Here is a 20,045-nt window from a genome sequence, read left to right as displayed (position 1 = left end):
CCCATCTTGGTTCACCTTAGCAGAAAGGAAAAGAAGAACATGGATAACAAGCATAGGCAGGAAAGACTACAAATGTCTGGAAGCTTTGATGACATGCAACTGGAGCCCATATGCCACCATGAAATAAAGAAAACATTTAAAGTAAAAAAATATATAGTTTTTCTTTCAAAAAAATAAGCAATGATAAACATAGTATTGTGTTTTGAAGAGTTGTGGGTGGCTCCAAAAATCATTAAGAAAGTTAAAAAATTAATATGATTTACTGAATATTTTAGTCAAATTTGACTATATTTAGAATTAAGACAGGATTACGTCTTGCCTTCACAAGGAAAGACACTTTTTACATCACATTTATCACTAACTGCTTGATGAAAACAAGAGAAGCAGTGAAAATACTAAGTTGGAGAAGTACTTCATGCTCGCTGGTTTGACAGTTACTGACAGCACACAGCACTGTGCCCTGTTCCAATTTATCTCTAATCACAGTATCATTTTAAAAATTACTAATGACAAAATGTGATAATTAATCCAAATCTCCAATAATAATGTTCTAAGTAAACTGTGGGGAAAACCTGATCCAAATTCTATGCACACAACAGAAATGTATGCACATGAACCAGTGTTTTCATTACTATCATTGAGACGTAGTTTGTATTTTACTGAAAGATAAAAATGAATATGAACACCATCTTATTTTTATTGTTCAGTCAAGTACAATCCATATAATAGAATAATAAAACAAAAAAAACCCTAATTTTAAAAACAATTTTAAACCCCCCTTCCTACAGATTCAGTGTCAATAGTCTATGCATTACCTTTATTACTGAAATCATCAATCATCACAATTTCTGCCAAGTATTTTCTTGGTGTCCGTTTTATAACACTGTGAACTGTCCTCATGAGTGTGGACCAGCCTTCATTATGAAAGACAATGACAACACTGGAGGTGAGCAGGTTCTCATCATACTGCCAATACTTGCACCTGGAAAAGATTTCATTTTGTTACTGTACATTTGCCAGTATACCTCTTAATAATGCGTGTGAATGAAGTTTTACTTATTGCCTCTGCTTCAAGTTATAGATAAGCAAGATATCAAAAACAAAATATAGCTTTACTATTTCATAGGATTTTAAGGTCTGGAGAAACCATGATGATGTTTGACTTCTTGCATAACACATTTATATTATTACTGATTTATAAAAAGCAATTTGTAATATTCCTGTAAAGCACATTCTTACAAGTAAAAAGAACAGTCTGTAAAATATTTTCATTTGTGTTACATCTTTAGGATACAAAACCTGAAAAATCTTGTAAATTGCTATCATAAACATTAGGGCTGTCTTTACTGGCCACTTATTCCGGAAAATCAGCCACTTTTCCGGAATAACTTGCCAGCTGTCTACACTGGCCCCTTGAATTTCCGGAAGAGCACTGATGATCTACTGTAAAATCATCAGTGCTTTACCAGAAAAACTATGCTGCTCCCGTTCGGGCAAAAGTCCTTTTCCGGAAAACTGTTCCGGAAAAGGGCCAGTGTAGACAGCACAGATTTCTTTTCCGCAAAAAAGCCCTGATCGCGAAAATGATGATCGGGGCTTTTTTGCGGAAAAGCGCGTCTACATTGGCATGGACGCTTTTCCGGAAAAAGTGCTTTTCCGGAAAAGCATCCTGCCAATGTAGACGCACTTTTTCCGGAAATACTTATAACGGAAAACTGTTCCGTTTTAAGCATTTCCGGAAAAGGGTGCCAGTGTAGGCGTAGCCTAGGTGGATTGTCTCCCACTGTGTCCCACAGGCCTGGTTTATCGATCCTTTCATATCTAACACATTTTAAGCACAGACATTTTATAAGTGATAGACATACAGAAACTGCACACGCGCTCATTTGCCACTGCTGCATAGAAAATGTTCTGCACTATATAAAATTTACATAACGGCTTATGGATATTTTAAAAGAAAATATTTTATTAATTGGCAATCAGTGGCACTTAAACTTTCAACTATTCCCAATGAAGGATAAGAGTCCTTTCATAGACTCATAGAAAGAAAGACAGAAAAGACAGACAGAAGTTTTGCAACCAATCTACAGAGGATACATCTTTGTGTCAAATTCTGTATATATTCTGTGTATACACTTTTTAAAAACATTTAAATCAACAATGAAGCTCAGACTGCCAACAACAAATTTCAGCCACAGCCAGCTTCAATGGCTTCCAATTAAAAAATGGATGAAATGAAAGTACAAACAAAAACTGCTTAGAAACTTCAAAGAGCATAAAAATGAGCAGTATGAAATTTCACACTAAGGGTATGTCAACAATACATGCTTACTTCGAAATAAGCTATTCCAGAATAGTTCCGGAATAAAGCCCTTTTCCGGAGGATCTCTTATTCCTACTTGCAGGCTTTATTCCGGAGGATCGCGCCAGTCTGGATGCTCTTTTCCGGCTTTTCCCCAAGCCGGAAAAAAAACGGTGGCCATGTTTATTTAAATCCCGTGGGGGATATTTAAATCCCCCATGGATTTCCCTATTCCAAAGTTAGAAATTAGCATGCCTCTTCCGAAGAAGGGGCCAGTCTAGACATAGCCATAGGCATTTGTACAAAAGGAGGGAAGAGTTTTGCTGTTAAAAGAAAAAGATGCAATTCAGTGCTATTCTATATACAGTATCACCAAAGCAAAGTTGAAATCTGATAGACACATACTAGTCTCATTCTAGAAACTAGTTTATAATATGACTGCAAAATCTATTAAGATTGTCTCTGAGGATACCTCTATTCTCAAATGAGCTTGAAATATCACTCTTGAAATCAGAAGGGCTCTTTAAGAATGAGGATTAGAGACTGTATACTTGGTTTCAATCTTGCTAATATTATGGCTAGAGATAGAAAGACTATAAATAATCACTCCGCACTATCAGCAAAATATGTTCAAGTATGAACATCTGTGGACAGATTTTCAATTGATTGTACATTCAGACCACTGTTTTTCCCCCCAAAGTCATAGTCACAAAAATCTTGACTGATTTCATACAGGAGTAACTTTAGTTTTAAACAGAAACCTTTGCTGGTATCCCTACACTATGATAGGAGCTGTTGGCAATATATGTACTATAGCATGTACACTGTGTAGACTACACACTTAGTTATTGTGTCCTTTTTAAGTTATTTATTAGAGGAAAGTTATTCTACATATTTACTGAAGGCAGGTTAAGTATCTGATCTACATAACAGTTTTAAATACATATTTATCTGGATCAAGTTTGGAGTTTTAGTTGTGTTCATTGGGAAGCATTTTTACCACTCCATTATCATGTATTCTAACGTTTTATGTTCCAAGACAGAATGGCAGCTGAAATCCATTCAAAAATTCAATTTAAAGGGCATGGAAAATAAATGTAAATTTGCCTTAAAAGAGAAGGTGGTACCTGATCTAGATTGTGCTGCCAACTTTTGTCTTTACAAAGAAGCATTGTTGTCACATAACTTGAGTTCTACAAACAGGGAAAGGCACTGATAATTAATAAGTTTTAGAGAGACTGATTCCTACTACCAAAAAGCCTCATAAATCACCCCAAAATGGGAGTGACTACCTTATTTTAAAGCTAAAAAGCAAATGTTCTACCTGTTTCTTCCTTTGTGATTATACAATCTTCCAGAGGAAAACAAATCTAATAGTAAATCATATTCCATTCCTTTAATAGCTTAAACATTTATTAAAAAACTGATTATAAAAGCCAAACATCATGACACATCTGTGAGCAATTTAACAATATTTTGTGCTCTACTATATATAACAGATCTATCATCTTGACATAAAATTAAGGAAGGTTTAGACTTTTTTATTCTACAAATCCAACCTAATCCCTGCAAATCTAACAGTTAATAGAAACTACACGTGAAGGTCGCAAGTCATTTCTGACTATAGCTATTTGTAAATTATATTATTATACGTCTATACACCTAGTAAGATCTTACTCCTAGCCATTGCCAAAGATCTGATCTAATTTCTTGGCTAGTCAGTGTGGTGACTCATCACCAACAAGCCTTTGAGTGGCATTCAGAGTACGCAATAATTGATATATACAATCTGCTCTAACAATTCTGCATTTGCCAACTGGGCATTTGAAACCATGTGTGAATCAAATAACTTCAGGATTATACTATGAATCGCCAGTGACAGATGCAACGTTTTAATTTTTCTGAGAAGCGTTATATTAAATAATTTCAAATTAAGTGCCAAATAGAGTCTCCCTCCTTTCTCACCACTAGATAAATCTTTTTACTAGCTGCATTTATGTGGAACAATGCTGACATCCAGTGGTAGACGAAATAAATACCAAGTACAAATTAATTCCAAGTAACACAGAATAGGTTTTCCCTATAGTTAAACTGATTTTACATAACTAATTTGACATTGAACTTAAACATCATGACTGGCAAGACAAAAAAAGAATAAAATAAAATGTAGTCGTATACAGCACCTTTTACTCTCCAAGTATGAAGTTCACACTACGGCAATACAGGATGATCAGGCACAGCAATAGCAATGTAAATTGGCTGCAAAATTACAGATCTCACCTCTCCCCCATAGGAAAGGCAATCCTTTTGGGGTGGAGGAAGGAAAGGGACAAAATAAAGGGGGACTGATCAGATTTTTTGTGTGAAGAAGCAGAAACATTTATCACATTGACATAAGAGTGAAACTAACATACAGCTGGTCAGTTTCTTTCTAGGCTTTCACCACTAGTATAACTGGAACACTTTGGCTGTGTCTAGACGGGCAAGATTTTCCGCAAAATCATCTGCTTTTGTGGAAAAACTTGCCAGCTGTCTACAGTGGCCGCTTGAATTTCCGCAAAAGCACTGACAATCTCATGCTTTTGTGGAAATACTATGCTGCTCCCATTCAGGCAAAAGTCTTTTTCCGAAAAACTTTTGCGCAAAAGGGCCAGAATAGACAGCAGAGAGTTGATTTCCGCAAAAAAGCCCCGATCATGAAAATGGCGATCGGGGCTTTTTTGCGGAAAAGCGCGTCTAGATTGGCCATGGACGCTTTTCCGCAAAAAGTGCTTTTGCGGAAAAGCGTCCTGCCAATCTAGACGCGCTTTTCCGAAAATGCTTTTAACGGAAAACTTTTCCATTAAAAGCATTTCCGGAAAATCATGCCAGTGTAGACGTAGCCCAGGTGTAAAAGCAGAGCAAGTGGAATCTTCTACTACTGTAGGTCATCTATGTGAAATGAATTATATCAGTTTTTGGCAGCAAGTCTTCACAACAACAAAGGATACTGGCAAGTGACTATATGAAATGGTGGTAATTTGGGGCCAAAAAAAGAATTATGGCTCTTGAAATAAAGTATTTTTCAGAGGATGGTCCAAATAAATATTTGAGGTTTTCCCACAAAAAGTTTCATATTTCAGATTCTTTTGCACTCAGTAAAAACACTTTTTCACACTAAACTTTGATTTTTTTCATACTTTCAGCACATTATATTTTCAGGTGTCAGAGAGGTAGCCATGTTAAGTCTGTTTCAGCTAAAACAAGGAATCCTGTGGCACTTTAAAGAGTAACAAATTTATTGGGGTATTCACAGCACTTAAACCATGGACTCCTTTGGAGTTTTTCTACTTTATATTGATCTTCTATTTGTATTCCTAAAGATGTTATAGTTAATTCTGAAAAGGTTTTGACCCCCCAAATGCAAAAAGAATGTAACAACCTCCCACCCAAGTTTCTTACCTATTAGCTGTTTTGCAGCATATGACACATTCATTCTGTCAGTATGAAGAGAACAGGGAGATAGGCCAATTTAATCATTAGAAATTAGGATAATGCCTTCTAAGATTAGTTCACAGTAGGGATGTTAAAATTAGATCAACTAATCATAAATAGTCAATGGAATTTCCATCAACTATTCGATTAGTCAATACGGGTGCTTCCACTTTGAAACATAGCAAAAGCCCACCCAGCTGTTGCTACATTTAAAAGATGGAAGCGTGGCACAACTTTGAAAGGTACAAGAGCCCAAGCTGGGATTCTAATACATTTCAAAGACTGAAACACCATCACTGTGCCCCTGCCCCCTCCCACAGAGCTGCAGCTGGGGGGAATTGGCTTTTAAGTCATAGAATCATAGAATACTAGGACTGGAAGGGACCTCGAGAGGTCGAGTCCAGTCCCCTGCTCCCATGGCAGGACCAAATACTGTCTAGACCATCCCCGATAGACATTTATCTAACCTACTCTTAAATATCTCCACAGATGGAGATTCCACAACCTCCCTGGGCAATTTATTCCAGTGTTTAACTACCCTGACAGTTAGGAACTTTTTCCTAATGTCCAACCTAAACCTCCCTTGCTTGTTTCAGCCCATTGCTTCTTGTTCTATTCTCAGAGGCCAAGATGAACAAGTTTTCTCCCTCCTCCTTATGACACGCTTTTAGATACCTGAAAACTGCTATCATGTATCTTCCCCTCAATCTTCTCTTTTCCAAACTAAACAAACCCAATTCTTTCAGCCTTCCTTCATAGGTCATGTTCTCTAGACCTTTAATCATTCTTGTTGCTCTTCTCTGCACCCTCTCCAATTTCTCCACTTCCTTCTTGAAATGCGGTGCCCAGAACTGTACACAATACTACAACTGAGTAGAGCGGAAGAATGACTTCTCCTGTCTTGCTCACAACACACCTGTCAATGCTTCCCAGAATCATGTTTGCTTTTTTTTGCAACAGCATCACACTGCTGACTCGTATTCAGCTTGGGGTCCACTATAACTCCTAGATCCCTTTCTGCCGTACTCCTTCCTAGACAGTCGCTTCCAGTTCTGTATGTGTGAAACTGATTGTTCCTTCCTAAGTGGAGCACTTTGCATTTGTCTTTATTAAACTTCATCCTGTTTACCTCAGACCATTTCTCCAATTTGTTCAGATCATTTTGAATTATGACCCTATCCTTCAGATTAGTTGCAACCCCTTCCAGCTTGGTGGTATATGCAAACTTAATAAGCATACTTTCTATGCCAATATTTAAATCATGGATGAAGATATTGAACAGAGCCGGTCCCAAAACTGACCCGTGGAACCCCACTTGTTATACCTTTCCAGCATGATTGTGAACCATTAGTAACTACTCTCTGAGTACGGTTATCCAGCCAGTTATGCACCCACCTTATAGTAGCCCCATTTAAGTTTTATTTGCCTAGTTTATTAATAAGAATATCATGCAATACTCCCCTCAGCACCCCTTGCTCTCCCCCCACCCCTGCTGCCTCTTTCTGATAGAGGCAGCAAGCGGGGGAAAGCGACTAGTTGATTAGTGTGTCGACTATCTGATAAAATTTTGCTTATCGGATAGTCGACTAGAGGATTAGTCACTTACATCACTAGTTCATAACATTGCTGCCTACTTATTGTACCTTCCTCTTATCCAGGTTTGCAATTACTATCTTCCTAACTTACAGTGCTCAGCTTTGGAAGTTACTATCTAAGTTTACCTAAATGCTGATCAAAAAGCTACAGAGCCATGCACTGAGGGAGGAGGCAACCCATTTCTACCTCCCTCTGGGTATGTCTACACTACCCTGCTAGTTCGAACTAGCGGGGTAATGTAGGCATACCGCACTTGCAAATGAAGCCCGGGATTTGAATTTCCCGGGCTTCATTTGCATAAGCGGGGAGCCGCCATTTTTAAAACCCCGCTGGTTCGAACCCCGTGCAGCGCGGCTACACGGGGCACGAACTAGGTAGTTCGAACTAGGCTTCCTAGTTCGAACTACCGTTACTCCTCGTGAAATGAGGAGTAACGGTAGTTCGAACTAGGAAGCCTAGTTCGAACTACCTAGTTCGTGCCCCGTGTAGCCGCGCTGCACGGGGTTCGAACCAGCGGGGTTTTAAAAATGGCGGCTCCCCGCTTATGCAAATGAAGCCCGGGAAATTCAAATCCCGGGCTTCATTTGCAAGTGCGGTATGCCTACATTACCCTCCTAGTTCAAACTAGGAGGGTAGTGTAGACATACCCTCCGGGCTTATCAACACTGGACTGTTACATGGTGTTCACTGCCATCAAGTAAAACCACTCAGCATAGGCAAGAACTGTCACGTTTAAACTTATTTCAGATAGTTTATGGCTAACCCTCCACATCAAGTTAATCTCACAGTTTTTGCATATTGATTATTCTCTCCACTCCACTGGCTTCTCAAAAGTTGACCAGCCTAGAGTTTAAAGCAAAAGATATTTGCAAACAACTGAATAGGGCAGTTGGCAGTCAAAAAGTATGTAGCCTTGGCTTTCTCTTTTAAGAATATTCATAGTTATGAGAAATATTTGGATACTTTGAACAAAAATGTATTAAGGAGGGCCTTGGCAGCTCTCCGTTTTCAAGCCATGTAGATGGCTTATCAGGAAGGCAGGTAATGCTGATATTCAGAGACATTTGTCCATATTGAGAGTTTTGTGCATAAAGGGATGGCCAGGTCAAAGATTTACCTTGCTATTTACTTTTTTTTGTAACCTGTTTGTCACCTGATAAATAAATGGTTACCTTAGATGCCTTTTACTACATCAAAAAAACCAGAATTCTGGTGAAAATGCCTCGATTATACAGACTGCCACCCTACTTGCCTGGTTGTGTAGAGAAATAAGAAAAAAATAATGTGAAATAGGCTTCCTATGACCTATATGAAATAATGTTTTTTAACCATGCTTATTTTATTATACATTATTTTGCAATGGGTTGATTTTAAAAGTGTATAACTGGTTTGGGAGGTGTCAACATTCATGTATCTTATACTCTTTGTTGCCTAAGGTTAAGAGGCTATAGTAATATATTTTATTTGATATGTTAAACACAACGGTCCTTGTCTACATCAAATATTAACTTATATTTATCATCATATTGCTAACTAGTGCTCTAACATGGTCCTGTGCCAAGCCTGCTGAGGAAATAATACTGAGTATATAGAGTCAATGAATGTACTAGTTTTTTTTTGCGACTGAACATCTGACATGGATAAATCCATTTGCCCAAAAGTATTAAAAATAAAAAGACAGTACAGGATGAGAGAGGACAGGATGAGAGAGGGAAGTCTTCCATACCACAGATGGAAAAAAGTTGCAAGGTCTAGTGGAGAACTCCAATACAGAGCTCTGAAAGTGCTATGCTACACATCTGATATGGGGGATCTAATGTTCTGTTTACAGATCAATCTCCCTACTTCAGAAGGAGTGCATATATACATTCACTGCAAATACCTGTGCCAGTATCTTACACTCCAAATATGGTTATTTCTCTGCTGGAGGAATCTACAATAGGAAAAAGTCTAATGGCAGCAGCACAGTGTTAAAAGTGCACTGGCGCTACATACACCCTTCTATTGCTAGTGGCATTGGTACAACTGGACTGGTACAGAAAAATGCTTAAACAATTACTTGCTATATACAAAACCTTTGAGATCTGATCAAATAGAGATCCTCCAATAAACTGCTAATTATATTTTTATACGGCTATGTTTCCTCCTCCTTTGGAGTCTTGCCAACAACAAAACTTATGAGGACACGAGGGCAGGAGGATAGCCTTCTTCAAGTTTAATTACTATAATTCACTTGATTTGCATAAAGTTAAGTCCCAATGAAACACAAAAAGCTATTTTGTACAATACAACTTTTTTGGTAGTTCATGGAATTATTATAGAGCACTCACTATATTATAAAAAAACTGGTTTTCCCCCTAAGCTTTGTATGTAATAATGCAAATCCCTAATGCTTGGTTTCCAAGGATACAGACACCAACTGTAATTACTGCAAGCTTATTTAATTAAACAGTACTATATGTGTAATTAGTACAACAATGTAATTAACCAAATCTCCACATTCATGAAGTAAGCAAGCTTTGGCTTTGAGTCCTGTGGAATATCTTTGGCTATACGGTAGAACTGACTGGAAAATTAACAGCTACTTAGAATATATTAATTTCACTCTATGAGCTCACCTTAAAGATCGCTCATCTCTAGTTAGTAGCTCCAAAGAATTTATGTTTTTATGGCAGTTTGTTCAGAAGCTGCATAGCATTGACACTGAAGCACTGAAGTCTGGTATTGACACTGGCTGTTGATGTGATAGTTTCACATCATGATGATGACTCTGACCTAATAAAGGTATATTTTTCACCAGATTGCTATAGGGAGGATGTTTTCTTCACTACATTCTATAGCAAAACAGGTTATTTCCTATCTTTAACAGGTTAGGAATAATGAGAAACCTCTTTGCCCTCCAAAAACTATACGACTACAGTGCTTCAAAATATATTGAAAACACTTCCTTAATTTTCATTATCAAATGAGTTGTGATTGGCACATAAGCAACCGTGACACTTCTGAATTGCAATTTTTAATGAAGGTAAACAAGATCACAATAGGGTTGACAGTTTAATTTTTCCCCAGGATCAATTTTTATAACTGAAGAACGGTATATTTGGATGACCAAAAGAATAAGAAAAAAGAGAATCTTGTTTTTTATTTCAGATTATTGAAAAGAAATTTTAATCAGCAGGACATGGAGTTTTATTATAAGTTATAAATGATGTATCCCTTCATTAAAAATATGTAGTTGCACAGTAAGAAGACACGGCATGTAAGAGCTATAATGTAATTAAAAGGGGAGAAAAGGAAAGGGAGAAACTCAGGAAGAATTGGGAGGAAATGCAACAATAATTTCAAAAGGGGCAGCATAATTAAATAGCTGGATTTTACTGATCTAAAGACTACTAAGAACAATTCAACGATAATTTAATGCTTTATCTTCAAAATGATAATACACACACAAGTTGCTCTCATGGGAAGTCTTAATTTAAGTTATACCACAATATTTTTTTTTGCCAGCATAATAATCTGATTCAGTTTGTAGTTTTAAAATGATAACTTGCTGACCAAAGGTCAAATTTTAACAAGTTGACTGAGACATTTGGTGTAAAAGGTTAACCGGTTAACAAGTTACCTGGTAAGCATTAGGCTTACCTGAATGTTTCCTAGGTAACATGTTAATTGGGCTTCTGGACGAGTCAGGCCAGCCAACAGGAGTCTGCCAGGTCAGGATGGCAGGCAGAGGGGAACCCCGGCCCCAGCCGCAATGCAAAGGCTCCAACCTCTGGCCCCAGACATGCCACCGCAGTCCCAGGTGGAGACAGGTGACCCTGATGACCTGATAGTGGCCCTGATGGGGGTAGGTAGAACCTTAGCCCCAGCCATACCATAGCATCCCCAGCAGGGCAGGTGGGACTTTGGCCTCAGACATGCTCCAGCAGCCCTGGATCCCATCCCCGGCTGCGTTGCAGCAGACCTGGCAGAGACAGGTGGAACCCTAGCCCTGCCCACGCTGCAGCAGCCCCGCCATGTTTGCGCACAGCCCTGGTGAGACTCATCTGCCCTGCACCAGCCCATCAATGGTTAACCCATATAATTTTAGTAGTTTATCTATTAAATTATTTTACTATGTTAACTGTTGTGATCAATAGTTACATCCCTTGTGTGCATTGTGCATCCTGTCTGTTGGAGATCAAAGCAGATCACACAGAGGTGGATTTAGGTAAACAGGCACCTTTACTGCTCCACTTGTTCTTCTTGGACCCCAACCTGTCCAAGTGTCCCCAACATTGAGTGTTGGCTTTACACACATTTTACCAATTTCTTTAGGCAAATTATTTCCTTATTTTAAGTCCCCGTCTCTTTTCTCCTATCTCTATTAATAGGTATACTCTGAACAACACCTCTGCTTATTCACACTTTGTAGTGAATTTAATTATCTACCCCTGTTTACTAGGGATGTAATAACGTAGTAAATTAACCGACTTCCAGGTTAATGTTATAGACTGCACACCCCATCTGCACCGCCAGTACATTTTTTAGCAGGCTGGCTAGCAGCCTGGCTCAGTCCTGTCTTAGGCCAGGTCCAGGACCTACCCCCACTATGGTTCTGCATTTAAAGTGTATTAAGAGCCAGGTGGGCAGGCAGCCCAGCTCAGTTCCGGCTCGTGCCGGGCCTGGGAGCTCACACCCCCTCTGGACAGAGGCTGCTGCCACCCTATATCAGAGGCAACAGAACGGGGTGACAGGCAGCCGGTCCGTGAGGGGAGTTGTTATTTAAACTGGCTCCCCCTGCAGACCAGCTCCTGCTTGGCAACCCACGCTGCTGCCTCTCATACAGAGGGAATGGGGCCGGAGCACATTGGTTGCTGGCTCCAGCCCTGGGGACTATAGAATAGTTGAGTAACCAATAAGAATTCATGAGGTTAATCGACTAGTCAATTAACCAATATTCAACATTCCTACTTCATTATTAATTTCCCACGCAAGCACACTTTTATTTTTCCTTGATATTTCCTGTTACACTTGATCAAAAGATTACCCTTTTGATGACCTGCCTCCGGTTGCCTCACACCCAACTATATTTTGTAAGCATCTGCATAACCTACATATTTGCACCTGGCTTTTTATCAAGTGTTTAACCATGAAATCCTGGAGGCAAAGGTGTGCCATAACTGTAGACTCCTTGTAGCTGCCTAGCTCTCCCAGTGACTTCCCCTGAGATTATCCCAAAATTACACATACAAGCACTGGATCAGTTATTATGCAAGAGATTATTAACCTAACTCACCATCATAAATTACAAACATTCCCACACATACTTTAAGTTAATGACTTGCAGATTACTCAGTTTTCCCCCTTTTTACTGAACAATTATAAACAGGTAAATAGTAGGAATGGGAGGAAGAGAGAAAAATCGAGCATAAATAAAATCCTAACAAAGAAATCTAACCAAGATTTCTACTGGTTATATAAATAAAATGGCAAGTAGAAGAACAATATGCTGAGTATTCATCCTTTCCTTGGACCAACACTGTTAACTATCCCTGTTTATTATTTGGCATATAATCTGATCAACAGAATGAATCTCTCTGGCCTTAGGACACTAACATAATATCAAAATTAGTAAATAGGACGGGAATGTTAGAGAGTAGTTGACTACTCGATTCTCCTCCCCTCTCCCACTGCCTCTGTATGAAAGGCAGCAAGTGGGAGGGGGGACAGGAGACAGTACTGGGGGGAGCCACCTTAAAGGCCTGTTCCCCACATCATCGTCTCTGCAGTGCCGCCTTCCCTCCCGCACCCTCCCCCAGCTGCCGCTATCAGCGGGTCCTGCACACCGGCCAGTTTGCGGGGATCCCAGCAAGGAGCTGGGCCCCCCCATGGACAGGTCCTGCTGACGCCAAACAGCCCCTGTCTGGGGGAGGGGAGGAGCAACTCCCCACTAGCACCCTTGCAGACAGAGTCTACTTCGCAGCAGCCTCCTCTATCTCCCATCCAGCCCTGGCCGCTGTGAACAGGGGCTACTGCCAGAGCAGCCTCTGTTTGAGGTGGCCAGGGCTGGCTACGACCAGGGTCTGTGGCACAAGCTAGGACTGAGCAGTCCCGTCTCGGGTGGTCTGGGGCACTGCGCCTCTGCGTTTGAAATGTAGTAAGAGCCTAGCAGTTCTTATTAATTTAGAGCTGCAGTGCAGGTAGCTTCTGAAGCTGGCATGAGTTGGGACTGTTCAGTTCCGGCTAGAGCCAGCTTTGTGAACTACCCCGCTGCGGCTCTGCGGAGTGGTTCTTATCGATTAATCACGTAGTTGACACAACTTGTCAACTACACGATTAGCCAGATAGCTATAATTTAACATCCTTAAAATAGGACAGGGAGTTTCTAAGAATTATTTATTCACTGTATATCCTAAGGGTGTATCTAGACTACAGGCAGTCCCCGACTTACGCGGATCCGACTTATGTCGGATCCGCAGTTACGAACGGGGCTGCCCCAGAGTACACGGACTGCGGGACCTCGGGGAGCAAAGCCTCTGAGGACGCCGGCAGCGGGACAGCCGGCTTTGCAAAGCCTCGGGGAAGCCGGCAGCGGAGCAGCCCAGGAGCGCCTGGGGTGCCCCGCTGCCCGAGCCCCCCCGCTGCTTTGCAAAGCCTCGGGGAAGCCGGCAGCGGAGCAGTCCAGGCGGCCTGGGCTGCCTCGCTGCCCGAACCCCCCCCCCCCCCGCAGCTTTGCAAAGCCGCGGGGAAGCCGGCAGTGGAGCAGTCCAGGCACGCCTGGGCTGCCTCGCTGCCCGAGCCCCCCCCCCCGCGGCTTTACAAAGCCGCGGGGGGGGGGGGGGGTCTCGGGCAGCGGGGTACCCCAGGCGCGCCTGGGCTGCTCCGCCGCCGGCTTCCCCGCGGCTTTGAAAAGCTGCGGGGGGGGGGGTTCGGGCAGCGAGGCAGCCCAGGCCGCCTGGACTGCTCCGCTGCCGGCTTCCCCGAGGCTTTGCAAAGCAGCGGGGGGGCTCGGGCAGCGGGGCACCCCAGGCGCTCCTGGGCTGCTCCGCTGCCGGCTTCCCCTAGGCTTTGCAAAGCCGCGGGGGAAGCCGGCAGTGGGACAGCCCAGACGCCCCGCGGCTGTCCCGCTGCCGGCGTCCTCAGAGGCTTTGCTCCCCGTCTCCCTGGTCTGCTGGTCTCCAGCAGACCAAGGAGACAGGGAGCAAAGCCGCGGAGGACCCAGGCGGCGGGACCGCGGTGCGTCTCGGTCCGCCGCCCGTGTCTTCCTGGTCTGCTGGGGTGGGGGGGGGGGGGGGGGGGGGCGCAGCTAGTATGCCCCCCTCCCACAGCAGACTAGGCTTTTCTCCGGACGCCTGTGGCAGAGCAGCTGGGGTGCTGCCGGTTGGTCCCGCAGCGCCGCTCTGGGCGCTACTGGTCCAACCCAGCAGCACCCCAGTTGCTCTGCCCCAGGCATCCTGATTTAGCCGCTGCTGAAACTGACCAGCGCTGACTACAGGAAGCCCGAGGCAGAGTTGCTCTGCCCCGGGCTTCCTGGAATCAGCTGCTGATCAGTTTCAGCAGCGGCTGACTTGGGGACGCTTGGGGTTCTTAAGTTGATTCTGTATGTAAGTCAGAACTGGTGGTCAGTTTCAGCAGCGGCTGAATCTGGATGTCAGTTCCGACTTACATACAGATTCAACTTAAGAACAAACCTACAGTCCCTATCTTGTACGTAACCCGGGGACTGCCTGTATATTCCTTTTCTTTTTAAAAAAAGCATGCAGCAGACAGTAAATTAAACCTCAGAAAATGTCAACATGAGAGTCAGGTTCACAGATGTTCGACTGTGCCCCAACTCATGATGTGGAAAACACTCATCAGAAAATACAATGGTGGTGCTACTACAGTAACCAATCACTCAGCCAATGATTCAAATGCCACAGCTGTAGACATACAATCCAGAGCTTGGCTTCAAGTCCTGTGGTTATTACAGCTCCACAGCTGAGTATGGCAAGTGAATGAAACAGAGGAGTACCCTATTTCACATTACAAACAGAGAAAAAGAAATATGGCAAATATGATTCAGCAGTGATCAATACAGGCAGTCCCCGAGTTACGCGGATCCGACTTATGTCGGATCCGCAGTTACAAACGGGGTTTGCTCCGCGTCTCCCTGGTCTGCTGGACTCCGGCAGACCAGAGAGATGGGGAGCAAAGCCTCTGAGGACGCCGGCAGCAGGACAGCCGCGGCGCGTCTGGGCTGTCCCGCTGCCCGCGTGCTCCACGGCTTTGCTCCGTGTCTCCCTGGTCTGCTGGTCTCCAGCAGACCAGGGAGATGCGGAGCAAAGCCGCGGAGGACCCGGGCGGCGGGACCGCAGTGCATCTCGGTCCGCCGCCCACGTCTCCCTGGTCTGCTGGTGGGGGGGGAGGGGGGGCGCAGCTAGTATGCCCCTCCCCCCCGCAGCAGACCAGGCTTTTCTCCAGAGCCTGTGGCAGAGCAGCTGGGGCGCTGCCGGTTGGTCCCGCAGCACCGCTCTGGGCGCTACTGGACCAACCCGGCAGCACCCCAGCTTCTCTGCCCCAGGCGTCCTGATTCAGCTGCTGCTGGTCAATTTCAGCAGCGGCTGAATCAGGACGCCTGGGGCAGAGCAGCTGGGATGCTGCTGGGTTGGTCCAGTAGCGCCGAGGAGCGGCGCTACTGGAGCAACCCAGCAGGACCCCAGATGCTCTGCCCCAGGCGTCCCCAAGTCAGCCGCTGCTGAAACTGACCAGCGGCTGACTACAGGAAGCCCGAGGCAGAGTTGCTCTGCCCCGGGCTTCCTGGAATCAGCCGCTGATCAGTTTCAGCAGCAGCTGACTTGGGGATGCCTGTGGTTCTTAAGTTGAATCTCTATGTAAGTCGGAACTGGCGTCCAGATTCAGCCTATTGAAACTGATCAGCAGCTGATTCCAGGAAGCCCAGGGCAGAGCAACTCTGCCTCGGGCTTCCTGTAGTCAGCCGCTGGTCAGTTTCAGCAGCGGCTGAATCTGGACGCCAGTTCCGACTTACATACAGATTCAACTTAAGAACAAACCTACAGTCCCTATCTTGTACGTAACCTGGGGACTGCCTGTATAGTGAACTCAGAGGACCTTTTCTTGACACAGATTTAATAAGGGAAATGTGATGATTGAGCACAATTCAACTCTCTCAAGCTGCTAGAAACAGTATCTGTAAAATAACTGGAAGAAAGTAAGAATTCCCATGCCCCACCAAAATATATCCCAAAATCCCATATACCAGAGCAAGGAAATAGATCTGTAGGGCTGTTTCCTTCATAATAACACACAAGAAGCCAAGTGGTTAGGAAGATTATGCTGGTGTCATATTTAAATTCCAAACACTTCTATGGCAGATGAATACTACTGGAGGTATATGCAGGTAACCAATGAGTACATACCTCACGGGGTAGAATAGATTTCTTATTTTGGTTTTCTATTAGAAAGAGCTCTTTTTAGAAGGCTTGGGGAGGGGAACTGTTGTAATCCTAACCATAAGCTTTTTAAAAAAAAAAAAAAAAAAAAAAAAAGACATAAAAAGGCTTATTCACAATATTAAAAAATCTTGATGAGAGATGAAAAATAAAAAGATAATTAAAGAAGAGGCTGACCCAAGACATCCTAATTAAAGTGATTAGGCATTAGAATGGACTACTTCAGCGGGGCAATCAGTCAAGATTAATATTCAAGAAAAGATTAAATAACATAAGAACACAGGAAAATGATGTAACTGGAGACCTGCTAACCCAAGATATGTTATTTTCCTTAATCCATACTGTAATTTTAAAATATATGGTTAAAACTCATGTAAAAAATTTACCCAATACTTGAACAAACACACACAAAAAAACAACAAGAAGTCTGCTTACTCTTCTTGACGCAAGTCATTAATGCTCCGATCTAGTGAGATCATGTCACTTGCCACCATATTAAACCCAAACTCTTTAACGCTGGCTTGAATGGATTCCTTGTAGTCTGGTCCTAATACATATGGCTTGCCTTCCTCTCCAGGGCCACCAGCAACTCCATGAGGCTCAGGTTCTTTGGGTTCAAAATTACCAAGAATTCCAGTTCGTAAAACAGGATCATGGTATGTAAACGTCTGAGGTTTAAATGTGAGATATTGCCTCTGCATGATGTTTTGCTGATTGTTATCATCAACATGATGTTCCAATTCATTTTTGGCCTTATTTTTTCTCCGAATAGATTCTAAGTCCACTTCCACACCTTCAACATGAGGCCAAGGTACCACAGGTTTGAATTTTTCATTTCCTGGAACTAGTCCATGGTTTCCTTTGTCTGGCATGGGATTCTTAGCTTCTTTGTCCTCCTATATGTATATTAAAAAAAAGAAATACACAACACAGTAGGAAGCCATTACAAACTATTACAAATATAGAACTAAATTTTTTATCCTAAATCTTAAATGCAGATATTCAGTACCACAGTAATAGCAAGTATCGTTTGGAGACTGGACTCTAGATTCTACGGTCGACTGTCACATGTTTGGAGAGAGAGTCACTGGGGACTTCCAGCAGGATTAGTACTCCTAATTCTCTCAGGCACTTCCATGAATCTACCTTACTCTCCGTCTGAATTTCTTCCATTTCTAAAATGAGCAGTCCTGTGGCACCTTAGAAACTAACAAATATATAGGATCAAGAGCTTTACTGAATAAAATCCACTTCATCAGATGGTTTGGTAAAGAACACTCTGTTATTAAATAAGGATTAACATCTTTTAAAGATAGTATCTTTTAAAAGGGACTCAGTGTTTATAGTAGAAGAAAAAAAGTGTTCAGCATTGACCTAACTCTGCTCATACTGAATTTAATGGGAGTACAGTTAAGGTAATACTGAGCGTATTTGAAAATCCCACAAAGGCCATTATTTAGAGCCTGTTAAGATTTCTTCATATTGCAAAGAAACCAGGAATAACTGTAAAGATTAATTTTTCCTAGAATACTGATGAAAGCATTTTAAGCCAGCATGACATCTGGTAAACAAACTAGAAATTTTGACCAACCAAGTTTCTGAAATAAGTTATTAGACTACTACAGCCACACTTTCATACATAATTGTTACTTCTGAGTAAATCTTGCAAGACCTTGGTAACAGGGAAACAGCTCAGCATGGGTTCTGGATAGGGTTGCCAGGTGTCCGGTTTTGAACCAGACAATCCAGTATTTGAACTTTCTGTTTGGAAAACAAATTGAGAAAATATGAGAAAATATAAATGTCCGATATTTTCTAAATAAGATGTAATGTAGATTGTGATGTAATGTTAAGTGTGTCCGGTATTCTTGTTCAAACTATCTGGCAACCCTGGGGTTGGAGCACTTTTTGCAAGGAGGTAACAGACTGCCATGAATGAAAATAAAGCAAAATACAAATAATAAATAGTAACAAGATAAATACAGGCGGGCCCCAGGTTACGTCAGTCTGACTTAAGTCGGACCCCTAGTTACGAACGGGGGGGAGGGCGCAGCTAATGCGGGGTGCCTCCCCCACTATCGCCGCCTCCGGCGGCGTGGGGAGCGCTTTTCTCGCCGTGGTCCTGCTGCCTGAGTCCTCCGCGGCAAGAAAAGCCGCTCCGTGTCTCCCTGGTCTTCTGGGGGGTTGGGGGGGGGGGGGGCCGCAGCTAGTGCCCCCCCCCAGCAGACCAGGCTTTTCTCGCCGACACCTGGGGTAGAGCAGCTGGGGGGCTGCCGGGTTGGTCCCACAGTGCCGAGGTACGGCGCTACTGGACCAACCCAGCAGCACCCCAGCTGCTCTGCCCCAGGTGTCCCCAAGTCAGCCGCTGCTGAAACTGACCAGCGGCTGACTACAGGAAGCCTGAGGCACAGCTGCTCTGTCCCGGGCTTCCTGGAATCAGCCGCTGATCAGTTTCAGCAACGGCTGACTTGGGGACACCTGGGGTAGAGCAGCTGGGGTGCTGCCGGGTTGATCCAGTAGCGCCGAGGAGCGGCACTGCGGGACCAACCCAGCAGCACCCCAGCTGATCTAACCCAGGCGTCCCCAAGAGCAGCTGGGGTGCTGCCGGGTTGGTCCCGCCGCGCCAAGGGTCGGCGCTACCAGACCAACCCAGCAGCACTCCAGCTGCTCTGCCCCAGGCGTGTTCGATTCAGCCGCTGCTGGTCAGTTTCAACAGCTGCTGAATCTGGACGCCAGTTCCGACTTACATAAAAATTCAACTTAAAAACAAACCTACGGTCCCTATTTTGTACGTAACCCGGGGACTGCCTGTATACAAGAGGGGATTTGTGAAAAAAGAGTAAGAGCTACCATGAAAAATATCCTCTCAATTTCCACTGGAAATCAAGGGAGAGGTCCTACTGTAGTCAGTGTAAATAACCAATAATGGACTGATTTATAGAGTGAAAAAAGCCTCCCAAAGTGACAAGACTAAAAAATAAAAAAAATCCTTAGTTAACAATGGTATAAAATATCTTACTCCTTTCATTGTACTTCTATAACGTTGTAACACAGTCCTGTTTTTTGTTGTAAAACAGGAAATTCTAGAGCAGGGATGGGCATAAGCAACCCATGCGCCAGATAAGGTTCGCCAGGATTAGCCCCTGGAGGGCTGCCATATGATTTACCCAAGTGCCTGCAGTATATCTACTCCCAGCTCCTGCTGGCTACGGTTTGCTCTTTCCGGCCAATGGGAGATG

General features: G+C 43.2%; 1 protein-coding gene across 2 annotated transcripts in view; it reads right to left on the bottom strand.

Annotated features, from left to right (window-relative positions):
* GALNT7 (polypeptide N-acetylgalactosaminyltransferase 7) overlaps positions 1 to 20,045 on the bottom strand; it is a 107,413-nt gene that overhangs the window by 39,648 nt on the left and 47,720 nt on the right. For both annotated transcript variants that reach the window (XM_075930203.1, XM_075930202.1), the window contains exons 2-3: positions 17,242 to 17,702; positions 816 to 982 (exon numbers count right to left, since the gene is read on the bottom strand). In XM_075930203.1, coding sequence (XP_075786318.1) covers positions 816 to 982; positions 17,242 to 17,702 — 628 coding nt within the window. The remainder of the gene's footprint in view (positions 1 to 815; positions 983 to 17,241; positions 17,703 to 20,045) is intronic.

The sequence above is a fragment of the Pelodiscus sinensis genome, chromosome 5, assembly GCF_049634645.1.
Source record: "Pelodiscus sinensis isolate JC-2024 chromosome 5, ASM4963464v1, whole genome shotgun sequence".
Taxonomy (NCBI): Eukaryota; Metazoa; Chordata; order Testudines; family Trionychidae; genus Pelodiscus; species Pelodiscus sinensis.
Note: the sequence above shows the minus strand (reverse complement) of the source record. Positions and strands in the feature narration are given on the sequence as shown.